This window comes from Acipenser ruthenus, chromosome 21 (genome assembly GCF_902713425.1).
Source record: "Acipenser ruthenus chromosome 21, fAciRut3.2 maternal haplotype, whole genome shotgun sequence".
Taxonomy (NCBI): Eukaryota; Metazoa; Chordata; class Actinopteri; order Acipenseriformes; family Acipenseridae; genus Acipenser; species Acipenser ruthenus.
In genome coordinates, this window is record NC_081209.1 from 6520328 (window position 1) to 6539679 (window position 19352).

The 19352-nt window shown below is 38.0% G+C and overlaps 1 protein-coding gene across 2 annotated transcripts in view; it reads right to left on the reverse strand.

Moving 5' to 3' along the window:
- Nucleotides 1-10462: 10462 nt before the first annotated feature.
- The window catches only part of LOC117427780 (transmembrane protein 132C-like), a 152063-nt gene continuing 143173 nt past the window's right edge, over nt 10463-19352 (reverse strand). Inside the window, exons 7-9 of one of the 2 annotated variants that reach the window (XM_058994619.1) lie at nt 18103-18376; nt 16686-16877; nt 10463-13835 (exon numbers count right to left, since the gene is read on the reverse strand). In XM_058994619.1, coding sequence (XP_058850602.1) covers nt 12636-13835; nt 16686-16877; nt 18103-18376 — 1666 coding nt within the window. In that variant the 3' untranslated portion in view covers nt 10463-12635. The remainder of the gene's footprint in view (nt 13836-16685; nt 16878-18102; nt 18377-19352) is intronic. The other variant, XM_058994618.1, reaches the window with a different exon arrangement.

Here is a 19352-nt window from a genome sequence, read left to right on the forward strand (position 1 = left end):
GGTGTTAAACTAAATAAAACCTGTCAATTTGAATCAGTTTGAGCATCTCTACTGTCATACATATGATGTGAAAATAGCAGCTCACCTCGCATTGTGTTTGAACATTTCTAATCTGCTGCTTTACACCTGAAACCACTCGTTTTTTTGGCACTGTCCAGCACAAGATCTCAAGGGCAAAAGATTTGGCTGACCCGAGGCAATGATACATTCAAATTACTGTATTTCGGAAGGCAGTAGGTATGATGTACATGAAATAGGAGACGTGGCTCAATTGATTTTCATACATGCTGCTGCATTCTACACCATACTACTGTAATTTGCTTCTATAACAATTATTTAAGATGATTGATGGTTTGGTTCTTTTTTTTTTTTTTCCTTGTAGCTACTGTCTGTATTAAGACGTGTAACCAGTATTATTTGGCTTAGTCTTTGCAATAAGGGATGCTACTTCAGGTTTGTTTAAACATTTTTGACACGTATGGAATTGAATTACAAAAGACAGGTCTGTCTTCACAAACGTGCTGCAGCATAAAAAGTGTGTACGTGCTTAATGCTAGCATTTTGCATTGTGATAAATTCCTTTTTACTAACATTAAAATGTACTTGTCTTTAAAAAAAAAAAAAAAGTGACAGTTAAATGCCATGTTTGCACTAAACTGCTTTCATTGATCCCAACACCCCCCACCCCCTTTCATTAAGTGTTGTGTGGAAAAAGCTGTATTAACTATGATATTTTAACAAGCACAAACTAGGAATATTTTATATGAAGCTGCTGAATTTTCACTCTGAAATTGCTGTTTTGTTTAACTCTCTGCAATGGGGAATCTCATGTATCATTTATATTTTGTTTGCTCAGTCATTTAAAAGCAAACCCATGTGTGTACCTCGTTGTCTAAGCACCCTCTGGCAGCCACTATTGGAATATGCTGTATAGTACCCGTGTACTGCATGCGATACATTATTGTGTTGCCCTTGAAGATTTTCTAACGGTACTGATAAATTAACTGTATCATCTTTATTTTTAAAGAAACAATTTAAGTGTACAGCTAGTACACTTGTAGTGTACAGCAATATTTTCTTAATTCATTATATTTTATCAATATTTAATTCTTCGTTCTACCCAGTTTGAAATGCCCAAAGTCACCTCCCTGCAAACTAACCCCACCTGATGCGACCGCAAAGCTGACATGGCACCACCCTGCACTCTAAATGGCACTCCTTTTATTTGGACAATGTGGGCTAGTTCTTCGGGGAACCCTCATATCAATACCACAGTTGTAGAAATCCAATACATCTAATCCACTTTCAGTATATTCAAGCTGAAGCCGCTCCAGAGCAGCACTCTTGTGTGTGGTACTACAGTATATGCGGTGAATCCCCACCTAACTGGGAGAATCTGAGAGCGGAAAGAACAATGTGAACAAATTGGCACTGAACGGCATGGATGTCGCATGTGGCGCGACCGGCAGACTCCAGAGTTGAAAGCTAACCGGAAACACAACGTGGCCATATGCCACTCACCTAGGCCCTGCCAGCATGTCAGCCTGTTCTTCCAGCTGCTCGTATGTAAGCAGTAACATTGATCAACACTGCCACTAATCAGTGACTCTTTAACCAAATCTAGGGACAGTGCCTAAACAAATAGATAATGTTGTTTTAAATACTGTATGACCTCTGTGTTTATGTTTTTTTTTAAGTTGTTCCTTTTGTAGTGTTAAAAGCTAATCATTTATGATCTCCATGTAACAATGTGTTGATTGCTCTTCTGTTGTTTGGCAAAAAAATAGGAATTTGCAGTATTACTCTATGAAGATGCAACACAATGCATGTTAAAATTTCTGGATTATTCTGGTATCGGGGAAACAGGACAACCCTAAACAACAAGACCATGTTATTTTCTTTACATACCTGTACAATAACAACCGTAAGTTTTATCTAATGATTATTTCTGTAACATCTTTTTTTTTTCCCGCTGTCATGTAAAAATATTATGTATTTAAAATCACTGAATATTCATCATGTATTTAATGATAGTGCTGTATTTAAATTATGACATCTTAATCATAATTAATCATAATCCTAATTATAATTTCAGGGCATTTCTATGTGTAACGCAGGCTGCACACGTTACTGGTAAGTAGTATTTACAACCGACTCAACAGCCGTGAACAGAACAGATGGAAAGTAGTTATGGGCCTGTGACCACAATCCATCTTCATAACAAAGCCATGACTAACCAGACTTTAACACCCAGACCCGTTCAGATTTTCTTTTTCATACTTTGTACAAAACAATTGGGGGCAAAAAAAAAACCCAGAATATATTATTTATACAGATCATTTCACATTTCACTGCATTCTGACACACAGTACCACGAATTACCAAGCCATATGGATAGTCAAAAATCTGATTTTGTATAGCAAGCCGAGCAAAAATCAAAACCCTTTCCTTTAATAAATGCCCCACATAAATGCAGTAGAGGTTAGTGAATGTGTATATGGTCTAAGTAGCTAAAGCTCTTCCTGTCCCACAGGTACAGTAGATGGAACATGCTCTTGGGATAATGCATACCATCTGTATAGAAGTGGAAGTCAAGAACATAGGAGAGCATTTACTTTGTAATGATGTCTCCTCATAGAGCAGTGTGGCTTGATTGACCTGTTGTCATGGGAACAGACAGTGGTGACACTCAATAGCCAAAGCTTAATTTGAATGTGTTTTGTTTGTTTGTTTAACACAATATTTATCTGGTGACACTGTTGTCATTTATTTTTCTTAAAAGGATGTTAACCGAGCATTTAAAATGTATTTTCTTAATTCATAAACTATATTACTGCTGCGCTTATCTTTGTGCTTACAAACTGTAGCTACAGAATGCTAATAGTGAAGTAGGCATTCACTTTGATTTTAAGGCCATGGTTTTCATCTCTTTAAGACAAAAAGACAAATCTCAATTTAAGTTTCTGCAAACCCCTAAAGAAAAACGGAGGAATGTTTTTTTTCCCCCCCACAGAGTAATAACTATTTAATGAAATAGTAGAAACGATTTAAGAGACTTGCCTGGTTGACTGCCTTTTTTATTTTTAAGAAATCCAATCCCCCTGTGATAATATTGAATAAAATGAGCTGACAGTGAAGCCGAGCTAGAGGGATACATAACAAACAGTATACAATTAACCCAGTTCTAGCAGTCAAGTAACTAATTCAATACCACAGAAGGCTTTTTGCTTTGATAATCAAGCTGCCTTTTCAGCAGACTCTAAAATAATAGTTTCTTGTGCATTTAGTCTACCAACTAACAACATGCTAAAAGCATTTGCTATGTAAAGTGTACTTTTGAAAGAAGAATAAAACCAGATTTCTAATGAGTACAGCGGACCCTGTCCTTTTAAGCTGTCTTCACAGTCAAAGTTCTCTCAAGGGACACGGTTTAATGTAGATATTAACTTATATTATGAATGGTTATATACAGTATACATTGATGGGTCCCAGTATTATCTAATGATGTTTATAAATATTTAGTAGTACTAAAAATAAATGTATTTATGTTATGTTAAACAAACATTTCAGTCAGTCTCCCCAGCCCCAAATAGAAATGTGACAAACTGAAAGCATAATCACACATTTCAGAGGATGTATTTTAAGGAACTGGGGCAAACGTATAGCTTCCTTAAAGAATGGAAGCCGCACTGTCATTGTAAAAACACGGCTCAGTTAAGATCAGATAAGATTGTGAAAGGGTTTTTTTTTTTGTTTTTTGTGTCGGCTCGCATTAGGATGCTAGAGCTTTTTTTTTTTTTTTTTTTTTAAATGTGTAGCAAATGCTTACTTAATGTTGTAAACACATTTACTGTCTCATAACCTGGGAGGTTTCCAGTGCAATGAATGAATGTGCCTGGACCCATTTCACTTGTACTCTCTCCTGCTGACATTCACACAGCATAGCTGGCAGGATTAGTCTCATCACCAGTGCATTTTAAAATCCCTCTCCCGGGCTACACAGGCAAGCAGACTGGTATTGACATGTTGAATAAGATAACATGGATTAAGTACTTTACAGCTTATTATTCTGAGGCTATTGTTATTTTATCACCAGCATGCTCTTTAACTAACAGCTTTCTTACTTACATAAATCTGGGTATTATGCTTTTGTAAAATGCCACTGATATGTATTTTTTTGAAAGACAGACACTCTTATTACAGGATGTTTTTTTTTCATCATTCAATTGTCTCTGTTTAGGACTGTTGTAAGGAATGTTTCTATAAATAATCATTTTAAAAAACTTTTTTTGAGTGTTTTTATACTGTAAACATTCTCTTAGGTCAATCTTCTGATCTTCTCAGACAGTTGTGTTTTATGAACTGCAAAAGTTTAAGAATGACCTTATAACTACAGTAATTGATTTTAGGGTTCTAACTTGATTTCTACCCTAAAAGGCTGTTGACGAATTGATTTATTAACCTCTATAATTGTAATTATATGGATGTACAGTATTTTAATTTGTCAAGGGCATATTGAAATAGAACCTGTTTTCATCCTAGTCTGTGTGTGTACAGGTAGAAATATTAAACATGTTTTGTTTTTTTTAATTCCAGATTTAACCAGAACCCTAACTTTAATTTACGATAGTTTCTTTCTGTGTTACTATATAATAAAGTAATGTTAGGAGTCAAGAGGATTGTTTCCCCAGGTTTGAATTTCACTTTCAGCACTTCTCTCAAGTGATCTGAAACTGCTAGAAAAAAAGAACTGCAACTGAAAAGCAGAGAGAGTTGTATTCAAACATTACTAATCTACTTCCTGTCTTGCTAAATTCAGAGAGTTGTGGAAATAACATGTTCCTGTATAGCAGAAAGAGGACAGGTGCAAACTGGCCTGGCCACTTTATTAGGACAGGTCTATTGGACTGGACTGCTCATTTGATACCTGCAGCACTACAAAGCTGCCGTAGTTTACTTCAGTATTTTTAATGATCAAAGCCACCCAACATCGTTGCACTTGTTTGATTGCGATGGCAACTTTAAGTGAGGTTAAGTGATTTGCTCAGGGTCACACAGTGAGTTAGTCAGTGGCTGAGGTGGGATTTGAACAGGTCAGCTTTTGGTTACAAACCCTGGTCTTTAACCACTGGACCACACTGTCCCCATGTAAACAGTAAAATATGTATTATGAAGACAGCCTTCCCGCCATGTTTTACCAAACGGCTAATTAACTTTTTGTTGTTTTTGTTTTCTTTTACTCGACTAGATCCATAAGCACTCAGCCCTTAACAGCGTGGCCTCTCCCCACCCACCACGCACTACAAGTATGAGTGACAGGTTTCGAAACGAATGTGTTTGGTGGGAAGGTGAGAGGAAGCGAACTGTCTGTACAAATCATATTTGTTAAGTAACTTGTTTACTACAAACCGTGTCAGGAACGTAATACCTTACTGTTTAATCAGAAAAGCTTTAAAAATAATAATGATAAATAGAAAACGTAAGCAAGTTTTCTTACTCGGCTGCACGCATTATTTTCATTTTTTTACGCAGGTAAAACGCACTGTCTTCTGAAATTAATGTTAGTTTAGGAAAGGGATTTGGAGTATATAATTGTTAATCGGGTTTGTGTAAAATATATAAATACCTGTATGATTTTTTTTTATTTTTATTTGCCGCCAGTTTAATTCAAGTAGCATATGATACGATGCCTATAGAAATGAATTTGAGGTCAGTTATGTTCTTGCCCACGATATGTTACATTTGTGGTTTATTGGTTGACGATCATTTTAAATCATTAATTATTGTTGACAGCGTGCTTATTTCTTGTACTGTCAGTCACCTTCTTAAATCAGATCCAATCTCATTCAACTTTTAATGTTATTAATGTTTATATATTTATTTTATTCTATACTTTGTCGCTCTTTTTTTTAATGTGTCCAGGTTAATACTAAAGTTAGAAGGGTTCACGGCACTTCAGAATTCGCACAATTGCAGGAAGGTACACAATCGTGTGTGTGTGTGTGTGTGTGTGTGTGTGTATCCCTTTCATTTAATGCAGTTTTGCTTCAGATTATGCCATTGTAGATTTCTTATTTTTAATTAACACAGTTGTTTTTGTGGGCCATTTTATTATATGTGAAAACACTGTAGCGCCCCTGAAGTGCCCCTTGTTCAGTGTTGTTGCCCATGTGCCAGCAAAGGTTGGGGACCAGTGATGTACAGTAATTTCATATGATATCGCACCTCGGGGTGGGGTCGGGTCGTCACAGCCTGAAACATTTGCAAATGGGGTCCCAGCAAAAACGTTTGAGAACCCCTGGTGTAGTGAAATAAACCTGGCCTAAACAACATGTCCATGGACATCATTGTCCTGAATGGGAAAACTGGTGCAGTCGACAGCAGACAGAGATTTAGTGTTTCAAAGCAGGGCGACGGCTGCCACATAGAGACAAATCACAGTACTGTGTTAATTAGAAGCGGGTCTCTATCAATCATCCTCTGCTCCTGACAGTTAAATTCCTTCTTGGCCGAGCTGTAGCTTCCTTTGCCCTTCACGGTTCAGAGCATGTATTAGGCTTTCACGGTCCCAGCGCTTAGCCCTGACATCAATCCCCAATGCTGATAGATACAATCGGAATACCATAAAAAAAAAACAAAAACAAGAAATCAATCTCTTTGAGAGAGAGAGAAGGAAGGAAGAAGAGGGATTTTTTTATTTAATCTAGTGTTTTCATTAAATATAAAGCAGGAGATCAATAGCAAAACAACAGGAGCCACAGGTCCATGTTGCTTAAAAAATAAATAAATAAACTACCGGTGCAAAAACAGGAGATTAAACAAAGCATGTTGATAAACGCTTGACATGACCGCATCAGTCCTGTTTACCCAGTGTTCAGAATGAAGTAGTCGGGGGAAAATTGACTGCGAACGGCAGCTCAAATAATTACCTCTGCTTGGGGGAATTAGTGTTGCTCTGTGAACAACAAGCTCCGGGTTAAGAAAGGAAAGGTTTCATTCAGGTTGCATTAACACCTTGATTCACTGCAAACTGGAATTTATTACTATTGTCCAGTAAAACCCTGCAGAAACAAAATCTAAAGAAATAAACAAATAACATTAAGAAGTTGTTTTCTTTGAAGGTTATTTTGGCTTTGTCTCGAATTAAAAAATGTTCAATAAAAAATAAAAATAAAAAAACATTACCTAGTGCAGGGGTTCTCAAAGTGCAGTATTGACACATTATTGCATTCTGAATTCTGAGCTTCAGTTGTTCAGAGTGCCAGTCAAAGGAGAAAGAGGAGGGCTTTCACCAAAAGTTATTTTTTCTTGTCTGCCTTGGAGGCAACACTGCCTGGAAGGTGTACTTGGTTGTAAATATCTGCCCGTTGCACCGCCCAACACGAAACAAAAGCACTTCAGTTGCATTGATGAGATATTGCATTGACATGACAGTTCCACTACTCATCACCAGGCAGCAGCATCGAAGGAGAACTACAGTTCAAACGACAGCACTTCTTTCAGTTTCCTTTGAATTTGTTGTTTTGTTTTCTTTGGTTATTTCGAAACTTCCTGCTTTAAAATATTATCAAAACTGAAAATGGAATACTTTTAAAATACTGATGTGGACACCTGTACAACAGCATTTTTTTAAAATCATAAAGTATGTTTTTAAACAGGTGCGCACGCTGCACAGTCATAGGGTCTATGCAAATGAGATATTGTGTTTCTCAGTTTGATTCGCTAGTCAATCAGGAGTCAGGTACTTTCTGTAGCTGGTTTTATGCAAACAGATTGTTGAAGACGTAACAGTTCCATTTCCTCGCCACAGGGTTAAGGTTTTTAAGAATATATCAGAAATGTCTTTATTTTTGCACCGGGGGTTAAGGTTAATCCGAATAATTACAAAGGGATACTGAGCTGTCTTTAGATTTTAAAAAATTATAATTATTATATTTGAACCAGCAGTTCTACTAAATGGCCATACGATGGCAGGATTGAATAAGAACGCTGAAGCCTTGCCTGTCTCGCTGAAGTTCACTATTTGCACTACCCATTGTAAACAGTAGAGGGCTCCACAACCATTTGCCAGAGCCTCACCGAATTAATGAGTCGCCAGGGCCGTGTCTCTGTGTGAAACAGGTATCTTTCATTTAATGTGTTATTTTGTGGAAGATGGAAGCCAAGCGAGGAGACGTTTGGTATTGTTTTGCAAGATTACGACGGACAGCGCTTGTTAAACCAGATGAATGTGCCCAGTTTACTTGTTTATTATTGCATGCAGGGGTTTATTTTTGAATTCTGCATTGTTCATGACCAGTTATCAGCCGTACCCGCTTGTGGTATCATGGGTCATTTTGTTACTGTTTGCTTTATGAACAGTAACTGTTAATCGCAGAGGTCACAGTTTTATATTTTTGTCAGTTTTTCGTTAATTATATGGAAAACTGCAAAGCGGTATGTAATTTAATATGTTAACGTAACATTATTCAGCAGGTTTCATTCAACTTTATGAAGCAAAATTATTTCATTCTATAAGGTAATGCAAAACTATAAGTGAGGACAACTACTGCAGTAAAGCTTTTCTGGTCCAGATTTTCAAAACAGTACACCAAGGTCACACCACCACTGCATGCCTGATTCCACCAAGAATCGCTGCAGGGTAACATATGGCATCTCACATGCAGCTGGGCTTAACATTTTGACCTCCAGTCTACAGTGGAGATTGACTGGGTCCTTGTCTGTAGCCGTAAAGCTATAAAGTGTTGTTAGTTTTCAAAAGCTAAGCCGGGTTGGTCAGTGCTTGGTCAGTATTTGGATGGGTAACTGACTGCCTGGTGCTGCAGTCAGCATACAGTATACAGCATACAGCATGATGGATAAATCAATCAAGATTACGCTAAAGGATTTATATATAGATGGTTACTCAAACAATCAAGACTCCCTATAAAAAAATGCCCTACAAGCAATTTGGATTTCAAAATAAAATCTATGAATAGAGATTGCATTTTACAAAAGAGCATCTTAACATCTCACTATTCCCATCCTCAGCTAATGTTTCCTGTGAATGCAATCCAGAGGTTAATTAGAAAATAATTGCAATTTGGAGTTGTAAATGGTTACAGTAATTTTGTTTGAAGGACTGATAGGGAAATGTCGCATAAACATCTAGTAAAATCATTATTTAATGAATCTGCCATTTTACTGTGGGAATTTACATTGCTATCCTGAAAAGCACAATCGATTGTTTCTACAGTAGCAGAAAATGTGCCTGGGTGTAAGCCTCAGAACACATTTTTTGTGAATTCAACCACAGTGTCAGCGTGTCACATTTACACCATGTAGTTCTCAACTCTTGATATAAAAGCACAGCATAGTTGCTGGCCAGGGGGCCCCGTCATGTCTCAGTGGTGATAGCTCTGATTTTCTGCTGATGTAAACACCACTGCCTAGCTATTAGTGTCTGTTTAATCTCAGACTTCTTTTTAATGACTGCTTGATTGATTGCATAGAAAACTGCATTTCGTTAGACTCTGCCAAAAAAAATCAATGCAACATTAGATCATTTTATAAAGGGTACATCATCAGTTCTGTCTGTTTTCCTCCTTACGGTGAATATGTTTTTAACATTTGTTTATTTAATCTAAGTTTTTTTTATTGATGAATTGCTAAATTGGTATACACTTAATATCTGGAGCGCTTTTAAAAAAACCTTTATATTGGGTACTGCCAACAGGCTTTAGTCATTAATTATATTATGTACACTAGTGACTGCTCTGCATAATGGTACCGTGTGGATTGTTGAGCAGCGACATTCTGAAAGGCTAGTTCTCTGTGGGACTACTCTATTCAAGACATGGCTCATATATGCTACAATCATGCATTGTAATTGTACAGTACAAAGTGGCTGCATTACCTGTGTGGAAAGGTAGTTACTGCTTCCTAGTAGTTACTGAGCTACAGGGGGTTATTCCATTACACATCTGCAGCTCATTCAGACTGCCTGCAGTTTCAGAATTCATTTCAGAAACATATCTACAGTTTGAAATAAACCTGACCCTTTTAAAGCTTTGATACAGAAAAGTGGAATGAACCCATAGTAGTGCATAGATAAGTATGTTGAAGCGGAACAGAAAAGCATGGGTAAATGCACATTTTAGTTTCTGCATGTGCTACAATTAAATTCAACTGCATGTGTCCATTTGGCTGTTTATTCCATTCTATTGGAACATATTGACTGTCTCTGGTGTTGCAAGGCTGGGAAAGACAGCTCATGGAACAAGTGTTAATTTGGTAGCTCAGGTCAGCATTTCTATGGCAGAGATGACAAGAAAGATCTTCCTGATTTATATTTTTCAAAACTGAAATTTATAATTTATTTATTTATTTATTTATTTTGCCTTGCACTGGCCTCGATGTCAATTTCAGCTTGAACTGTCAACTGTTTTTATTTTCTAATAATTCGTTTTTAAATTGTTGTAATAGATCTCCTTCTAACAACTGATGAGTTAACAATACTGACATTAGCATAAGACATGTAATTACATCCTTGTCTTTGAACCCTGATGTTAGCAGCTTGCATCCAGAATTCTGATACAGAAAAATGAAGCCTCCATTCAAGTCTTAATTCAATTCAATGGGTGGAGTTGCCAAGCCATTATATTGCTCTGCCTAGTTCAATAGCACTGTGAGCTATTGATTACACTAAGAGAACACACTGGCCTCTTTTGGTAACAAAATCTATTTCAGGTCATTCCTCTCTCAACAATCCCATTTGTCATTGCATTTTTAATTGCCTATCAAACTTAACAAATTAAGTAAAATACATTTCAGAGCACTTGGCAACACCATCAAGGCAAATTCTAATTTAAGAAAAAGAAAAAAAATGCTGGACTACACTTGCAGTTTTTAATTAAAACTGTTGTTCCAATAGATTCATAAAACACTGTGCCCTTTTACTGAGACAAGTCATGCTGTAATTAGATCATATATTACCAATGAGTCATTTGAACTGATGGTATAACAACCACAGATGCATTATTTCTCAATGGAAAAGAATATGAACAGCTAGTAACAAAATATGTTGTCTACAAAGAATGTGAAAGACATTTTTAACCCCAAATAAATGTACTGTACTTCAAACCTGATATGGTCCTTGGTTACATAATCTTGGCAACACAAAACTAGGGACCTAAAAGAAGGACAGCAAAAACGTGGATGATAGATTTTTAACCAGTAACAGGGGTCAGGCATCTACAGTATAATCCTGATTATTACTAAGAGTACAGCAGCCCAAGAAGTTAAAAGAAAAGCATGCACTTATTATGAGTCGTTAAATTAAATACTGCTTTCAGTGCGGTCTGCTAAAACCGGAGGGTTTTAAATCAAGCATCATGATGTAATGACAGGGCTATCAATTTTATATTAGATGTAACATTGGGGCTTATGTAGAAAAGAGTTTCTTTGGGACTGCATTAGCATGAGTTTAATATGTATTTTTACAAGTTCTTTCGCAGTATTAATACAACATAGTTTTGCTTGGGTATGTAAGGGCTACTGGGGTATATAATATATTGAGTATCTAACTTTAGCTGTGTGTATATGCTGAAGTCTTACACCTTGTACTGTATATATTATAGTACTGTAAAGAAATCTCAAACAATGTATAGGCTGTACTTACCTTGTATTGTTAACTGAACCTGGTAAATTAGTGCACTTGTTTTTTCCTCGATTGTATACAGTATACAATATGTTTATTCAATATTTCAGGCTCTTGGAGTTGGCTGGTTGTCAGCATGGCTCCTTTGATGAAAAAGGTTTGACAGCTCTGATTTAGGGTATTAGAATATTTAGGAATGCTGTATTTAATTTCCGTTGCAGTGCAGATTACATTTGAGATCCATAAATACACAAGAACCAGGAACTGATACAATATAGGCCTGCATATTGGAGCGAAGTAATGTATACGTTCTGTCTGATAAAGTACTCTGCTATTTATTTAGATGCTTGCTTCTCCAATGCATTCCGCAGTTAACAGGATTGTAGACAGCCAGTGCCGTTTCGCTGATTTTATCGGCCTCTATACACACACAGAAATCGTTTTAAACCTACATTTGTAAGCCAGACATTCACAAGGGTAACAGTATCCTAGTATAGGAATATAATACAAATGAAAAGGTGTATTAAAAATTACTTGTCACGTCATTCTATGTGCATTTTGTATTTACAATGTATGTTATATTTATCAATATTACATTCTTAGAATCTACAATTCATTATCTGCATATATTTTTTTGTTTGTTTTTGTTAACATACTGTATCCAGGTAATTTGTAATATTTGAAGTTTTGTTTTGAAACTACAGCATGAAAAGTGATACAATAAAAAATACTGTATTAAGCCAACGTCTCACTCCATAAACCGAGAAAATAATCCAAATAATCCACTTGAAAATGTTTCTCAGATTCCTAGTTGTATTTCTTGTTGTATTGTTATCTACTGCATTTCCTTATTTCCATTATGACAAAATGCCCCTTTGGCAGTTTCCATGACAACAGTTTGGAACTCTGAGCCACCATATTATTATTTGAATCCCAGGCCCCTCCTCCCCATTCTGAAGGCATAAGGGTGAGTTGTTTCAAGTCTGTCATAAAAGAACTATGCAGTGTCATGCAGCCTTTCCATGTAGTTTCTAAGCTCTTTGGAATCCCCAAGCTCCATGTCCTGGCAAACCCATTTAATGTCATCCTCACTGCCCAAGATAATCGGGTTAATGGAAGGGCAGCTGTCATCTGCAGGGATAGTGGTGAATGTCGTAAATTTCACACGCTTCCTTTTTGTTGTGGGAGAGTTAAGCGACTCGTTTTTGTGTTCCTTCCCGTTCCTGCCGCACCCAGAATCGGCGGACCTGTGGATCTGCCCCTGAACATTTTTCTGGGAGGAGCCACCGTTCAGGAGGTGGCTGCCCTCCTCAAACCCCATCCCCGTGTCAATCATGGTGGTGTGCTCGCCCTGCTGAGGGGAAAGGCCTGTGTGGTTCTCCAATAGCTCAGCCTCGTTCCCAAGCCACACCCAGTCGTGGGAGTGGTTCATGGTCTCCTGTCCTTCCATGGGAAGCTGCTTGTGCCTGTACTTCAAAGCATATGAGATGCAGTTGATGAGGAACACCAAAATAGCAAGGCAGAACACTCCCAACAAGGCATACATCCCTATCTCCAGATCGGTCAGGCCTCGTGGGGTTTGCACCAGATCATTATCCTCCATGCCTCTGTTGTTCCGAGGCAGGTCCACCTGCGCAGGGAAATTTGAGAAGTCAATGGGAATATTTTGGAGCTGACTACCATCATCCGAAAGCTTGTCACCCTCTGATTTCCTTATTATTGCAGACTTGACAGTCGTGGGTATCTTTTTCATGATGCTATCCTCCAAGTCTGAGATTGAACTTCCATAATAATGCACGTCTATTCCAGCGCGGTCCTGCTCTGCCGGTTTCTGTCTCCGGTCGCTAGCGCGGTTCTCTAGCTCATCATTGTCCACCCCGTAATCGCTGCCACTCACTTTGGGGCTTGCGTCGTTCTGGCCGAACTTTACCTTGACGTTTCCAGTCCCGGAGCCGAGAGCGCTTCTCCGTTTGGACTTCTGGCAGGTCTCGCAGATCACCATCTCCACCTTCACCAAAACACCCTGTCCTTCCCCTTCTGTCACAATCACTGGCCACTTCATTGCTGGGTCCTGCCGGACTGAGACCACCTCTTCATCCAGGGAGGTTGCAGTGAGGGAGTAGTAGTCGGGATTGAAGATATCCAGAGGAGTCACGGAGCCGTCGCTGAATTGGATCCATGCGCTGATCGCTGCCTCCTGTAGAAAAACATCAATCATGGAAGAGAATGGTTACTGGATGGAAGAAAAATTGTACAACAAGTACGGAGACCCTATATTCACATAGGAATTACGTATTTAATTCATATCCCTGATATTTTTTGTCATGGAGATTCCAGGGAACTAAATCATTTTATATCACTGAAGTAATACCCCTTTGTGTTCCAAGTTTATAAAAACTGACATCTGTAATAGTGAACTTGAGATGTTGTTCCTGTGTAAAATGACAGGTAGGGCAGCAGTATTATATCCACTGTTGAAGTGATCAACTGAATGGACCCTTCAAACTACTGGTGTGAATGACATCATCTGAAACCCTTCGATTCTCAGACTATTTAAAACAAATGATCCTGTATAATGTGAGCTGCAATGTTTTGAGCAGCACATCTGGCCATTTCCATTTAAAACATGCAGGAGCTTAGCTCTCTGTGCAAATAGCAATTTATATAATTGAATCAATGTATGCATCGTGGTCCTGGCAAACACCCCAAAATAAAATTAAGGTTTTTATCCTGATTACATGAATTTGATTGGGGGAAAAAAATAATAATAATAAAACTCTAAAGCTGCAGAAATCATGCAACAAAGGTATACAATAGCCAATTCCAATACGCAAAGAATTACAATTGATTCTGTTTAATAAGGTTTAAGCACTAAAAACAGCTTTATGAGGCTGATTAGTCATTACCGTAATGCTATAATCAGTCTGCTGCTGTTTGAAAGCATCTCCACCTTCCTACCAGTGCTTCTGTTAATCACTGTCTCTGTTCACCACCGTGCAGTTCTCTATCCCCTCTGTTGATTTCCATCTTCTTTCATTTATTTGTATTTTATTTATTTAACTACATGTGGCATATTGTTCACATAGAATTGGCTCCTTTCTGTCTTGTGCTAAAATCCTGTTCGAATTAGAGCTATATACAGTACGAACAATTTAAAAGGGGAAGATAATTAAGCCATAAAGTAGCTAATTGCAAACCAGGAGCTGGCTCAGAATGGCTTTGGGGTGCAACATATCCACAGTCATGTTAATTTCACTATTGCTGTATCCTATTGCTTTGAGTGGTAGCAGGGAGTTTGATCACCATCACATCTGTTGTTTCATTAACGATTTCAGTTCTTAGTTTCATTGACATGTTAAACTCTACATATTTATGTGGCATTTTGTATCAACATATTTTAATAAATTAGCATTAAAAAGATCTAAGTAAACACAATGCCCGGGGATTTAGATTTTCAAAAGAATGCAAAATACTTGAAATTGATTCCCTGTACAATCATATTAGAACTCATTGTTGTTAAGTGATTGAATATATTATGTCTGTTTCACCATGGGTGTCATGATGTCACATGCACCCCAATGAAATATATATCTGAATGTATTCATATCAACCTTCTTTTGGGGGGGGGGGGGGGGGGGGGGGGGCACAGTTCACTGCAGTTCACAGCTCCCTCTCCCACCCCCCACTGAGTTTGCTGCCAGTGTACCCTTTCCTGCACATGAAATATTTATACATTAATTTATGTATCTCATTATTTTATGCAGCATGCCAATGAAGATCCTAAATTTTACAAAATCAATTTTCCATCAGAACACTACTTGACCTTTTTAGTCTACTGAATGCATAGTCTCTATCATTAAATGGCTTCTTGGATTTGATGGCTTGCTGGAGGACTGCCGGTCCTTACTGGAAAGCAGCTCAAATTAAATTGTTGCGGATGTCTTCCCCACACCAGCTTCATATCTTTAGTAAAGAACTTTTGGTCAGTTTTTAGAAACTCAAGAACATGTGATGGAACAAGATGTGTGGGGCCCTGAAGCCTGTGATCTTCAGCATTGGAGATAAGGAAGATTATCGTTTTCAATTCTATCTCAAAGACTGGAGATACAGTCAAATTTGACCCGTTGATTAGCTGAATTTTAGTGCAAAAAAAAAAGATTGAAAAATGAGAATCTAAAGCCTCAGCCACTCTAGTCTTTAATATGATGTCAGCACAAATCCCTAGGACTTCATCAAGACATCCTCTCCATTCCTTGAAAAGGCTTTCTAATTACTGAGAAAAGGTAAGGAATTAGTGATTACTTCTCTTGCACAGCAGCCGCCCTACCCAGGGAGATTGCCGAGATACAAAAAAGCACAACACGTGTTAGCAGAGCTCCAGGCTATTCCACTGCCGATCGTGGACGTGAGTGGGGGGGTGGGGGGTGTGTGTGTGTTCGTCTTTACCGCTCCCTAGTCAGTGCGGGGTTGATAGTTGTGAGCTGAGCCTAAAATACAATTGGCTATTTCAAATTGGGAGAAAAATGGGGTAAAATCAATTGCCGACTACTACATTTATAAAATATATATTTCCATTTACAATAAGCAGTCTATAGTATTGTTATTTTTAATTGTGTAGCACTCTGGGGCGCAGGTGGCACATTCAGTATTATAAATCATGCAGGAGGAGGAATTTGCTGAAAACAACATAACTAGTAAATTGCACTTTAACAGCTTGTTTTGCAAAAATGCATTTCAATTTAAATGCATTCCCTTGGCAAGGTAAAAAAATAATAATAATAATTTTCAGACATCAAATACTGTAGCTTTACTTTCATAGGTGTTCCTTTGGAAAATTACATTTTTGGTACAGCAGCACTGGAAAATATTAAGTAGTATTAAGATATTTGTTAGCAGAACTCAAAACGTTCTCAGACCTTTTAGACTGACGTAAAATGTCTTGCGCAAACCGGCAATTAATTGACAGGGATGTCAACATATTATTCTTTAATGTTAATTCTCTAATAGAAAGGTCCCTCATTCCACACTAGGTACATACGGTACATACCTGTTTCGGGCTGTGAAGCAGCTCCTGTGTGGTTGTTGTGGCCACGATGGCCCTGTTGCTTCCTGTGCTGAGCTGAAGGGACAGTGAGAGCCCAGTGACCAGCTGCACCCCGAGGTCAGTGATGGTCACCTTGTCATCCAGCACTGTCACCGTCTTCTCAGCCAGGATGGAGTCAGATAGAGGGGACAGCACCTGTAGACACAGACAGAGTTATTCAATACTATACGTACCTAAACAGCACAAACGCAGTGCCAATCTTCAGATAAAATTGCCTGCTAGGTAAGTTTTCACAATTAAAGTAAGCATCCAGACAGAGTCAAATGTGCTAAAAAGGTTTTTGCATATAAATAAATGCTTGATACTTGATACTGCTTGATAGTTAAAATTTCTTAGGCTTGTCCAGCATATTGCATGTCCATTATTTCAATGATAGTCTCAGACCCAATACACCTGAAACTGATTAAGTTAACCCAGGGCATCACCCTGGTTGATAAACTGAACAAGTCAGCTGCCTATAAAGGGCTCAAGTGTTTGGTAATACGCCAATCATTTCTGAAATCTGTCTAATATATTACACTAAAACATGCCACCCAGTTATTTAACAACCAACCATGAAAAGGGCTTTCAGTCTACAACATTTTTTATTGGACTCAAGTCGTAACAAATAAAATAAAAGTTGTGAAAGAGTCTTTGGCCTATTCTGAATAGCTCAGAATTTATTTGAAAGGATTTTAATTTGTGCAATTTGAATTGGGGCTCTTTGCTCACCTTCAATTACTTGCAGCAGCTTCCCAATCAGTCCGTGTCAGTTCAATCAATATGCAATGTTGTTTTTAAATATATTTTAGAAGCCTGTAACAGCGCTGTCAATAATACAGGGAGATGGAGAGACAGATACAGACTGAGATGTCTCAATTAAGCTCTCTATACTGCTAGTCCATTTTATTAGCATCAGGTTAAGAGCTTACAGTTATCTACCAAAAATACGTGCAATGTAAATCTGAAAAATCCTCAGTGATGGCAACATTTAGACAGACAGCAACATGTCTTTAGGGATTGTAGAGGAGGGTTAAGCCCAGTCTCTCGCACATTGTTAAAGTGGTTAATGCATGTATATTTATAGTAAATGCATGTTTTAAACTGTTGTTTTTTGTTTTTTTTACCACGACATGTTGTTGTTTAATGTAGGTTAAACATTTTAAAACGTTATTTTCAATACATTGTTCTTGTTATGTAAACTGAATACCCCGTGAACGCTCAGAGAGTGCTCTGATTAGTCAATCCAATCAACCTCTTTGGGGGCTTGTGGGTTATTCTGCCTTCCTCATTTGTGCAATAAGTAGTGTACAATACCCCATGCACATTCATGCTGTACCCTCTGTTAAACTCAACATGTTTAACAGACACCTTCTCTCACCTGTATGCTTGTCATGCCGGTGTCCAGGCCCATTAGGATCCTCCCGTCATGCAGTTTTACAATCTGGGGTTCCTCCACCTTCAGGAAGTCTGTCACCAGGTCTGTGATGTCAACCTGCCAATCAGAGCCCAGCATGTAGGTCAGCTGACCTCCAGGCTCCAAGGACTCAGTTACGAAGTGTGTGAGGACTCGCAGCATTGCATGCTGGTACTGCAGCGTGCATCCCCTTCCTCTCCTGTCGTCTTCATCCTCATCATCGCTGTCCCGTGCCGTCCTGGAACACAGAGACCAATATTACAGTACAAGCCTACAGTACACGTTCAATGAGCCATACTCTGCTAGCCGCATGCATTTTTTAATGTTGACTGTTTGTTTCGGATAAGTGAGAGTGTATTGGATTTACAACATGGGCTAAATGGAATTTGTTTGCATAAAAAGCAAGGTACAGTTGTATTTAATTGACATAAAACTGAATCAGGTTTCAGAAAAATGCTTTAGTATGTTTCATGCCTGAATCACAGGACTGAGACCTAACTGTTCAGACAAGTTTAATGAACTGACTTCAGCTGAAATGTCACTCAAGCTCTTCCTGGGAAAGAGTCCAGGTATAAAAGAAAATTCAATTGACAGCCCCCATTAGGTTTAATGAGAAATACCTAGTCATGCACAAAACTGGGGAAGGTTAATGTCACAGTTTTGACTTGTGTAAAGACCATGTTTAGCAAACTACTTGGGCTAACAATTTTGACATTTACAGCTCAAAAGTTCATGGGGGCATTTTAGCTCAGAATTCAATGCTGGTGTCACTAGTTTTCAAAATGTTACGATGCATAAGCTCCTTGGAAAGACCAAGAAAGATTGATTTAGAAACATTTAAGAAAAATGTTTTCAGATTATAAAATCAGCCTCTAAACTTGAGAAAACAAAGCAATAGTCAGGAGCTGACAGGACTCCAACCATCACAGGATATCCTAAACCAGAACCTGTGTCATTTGTAGAGCACCATGTGGAAGTCAACAAAATTAAATGAATATATCGGCTAACCGCAGAATTTATTTGGACTTTTTTCTGTTCCGTGACACGCTAATGTTTTTTTTCTCTAGTTCTGTAAGTGAATCGCATGTAGTACATGGTTTTAAAAAACATTTCAAATCCAAATGTTCTTTTAATCTGAGTGTTTATGGTGATTGTAAAGGCCCAGAGCCAGGCATTTCACTGTCAGGTTCTTGGATTGATTGTTAGAATGTGGA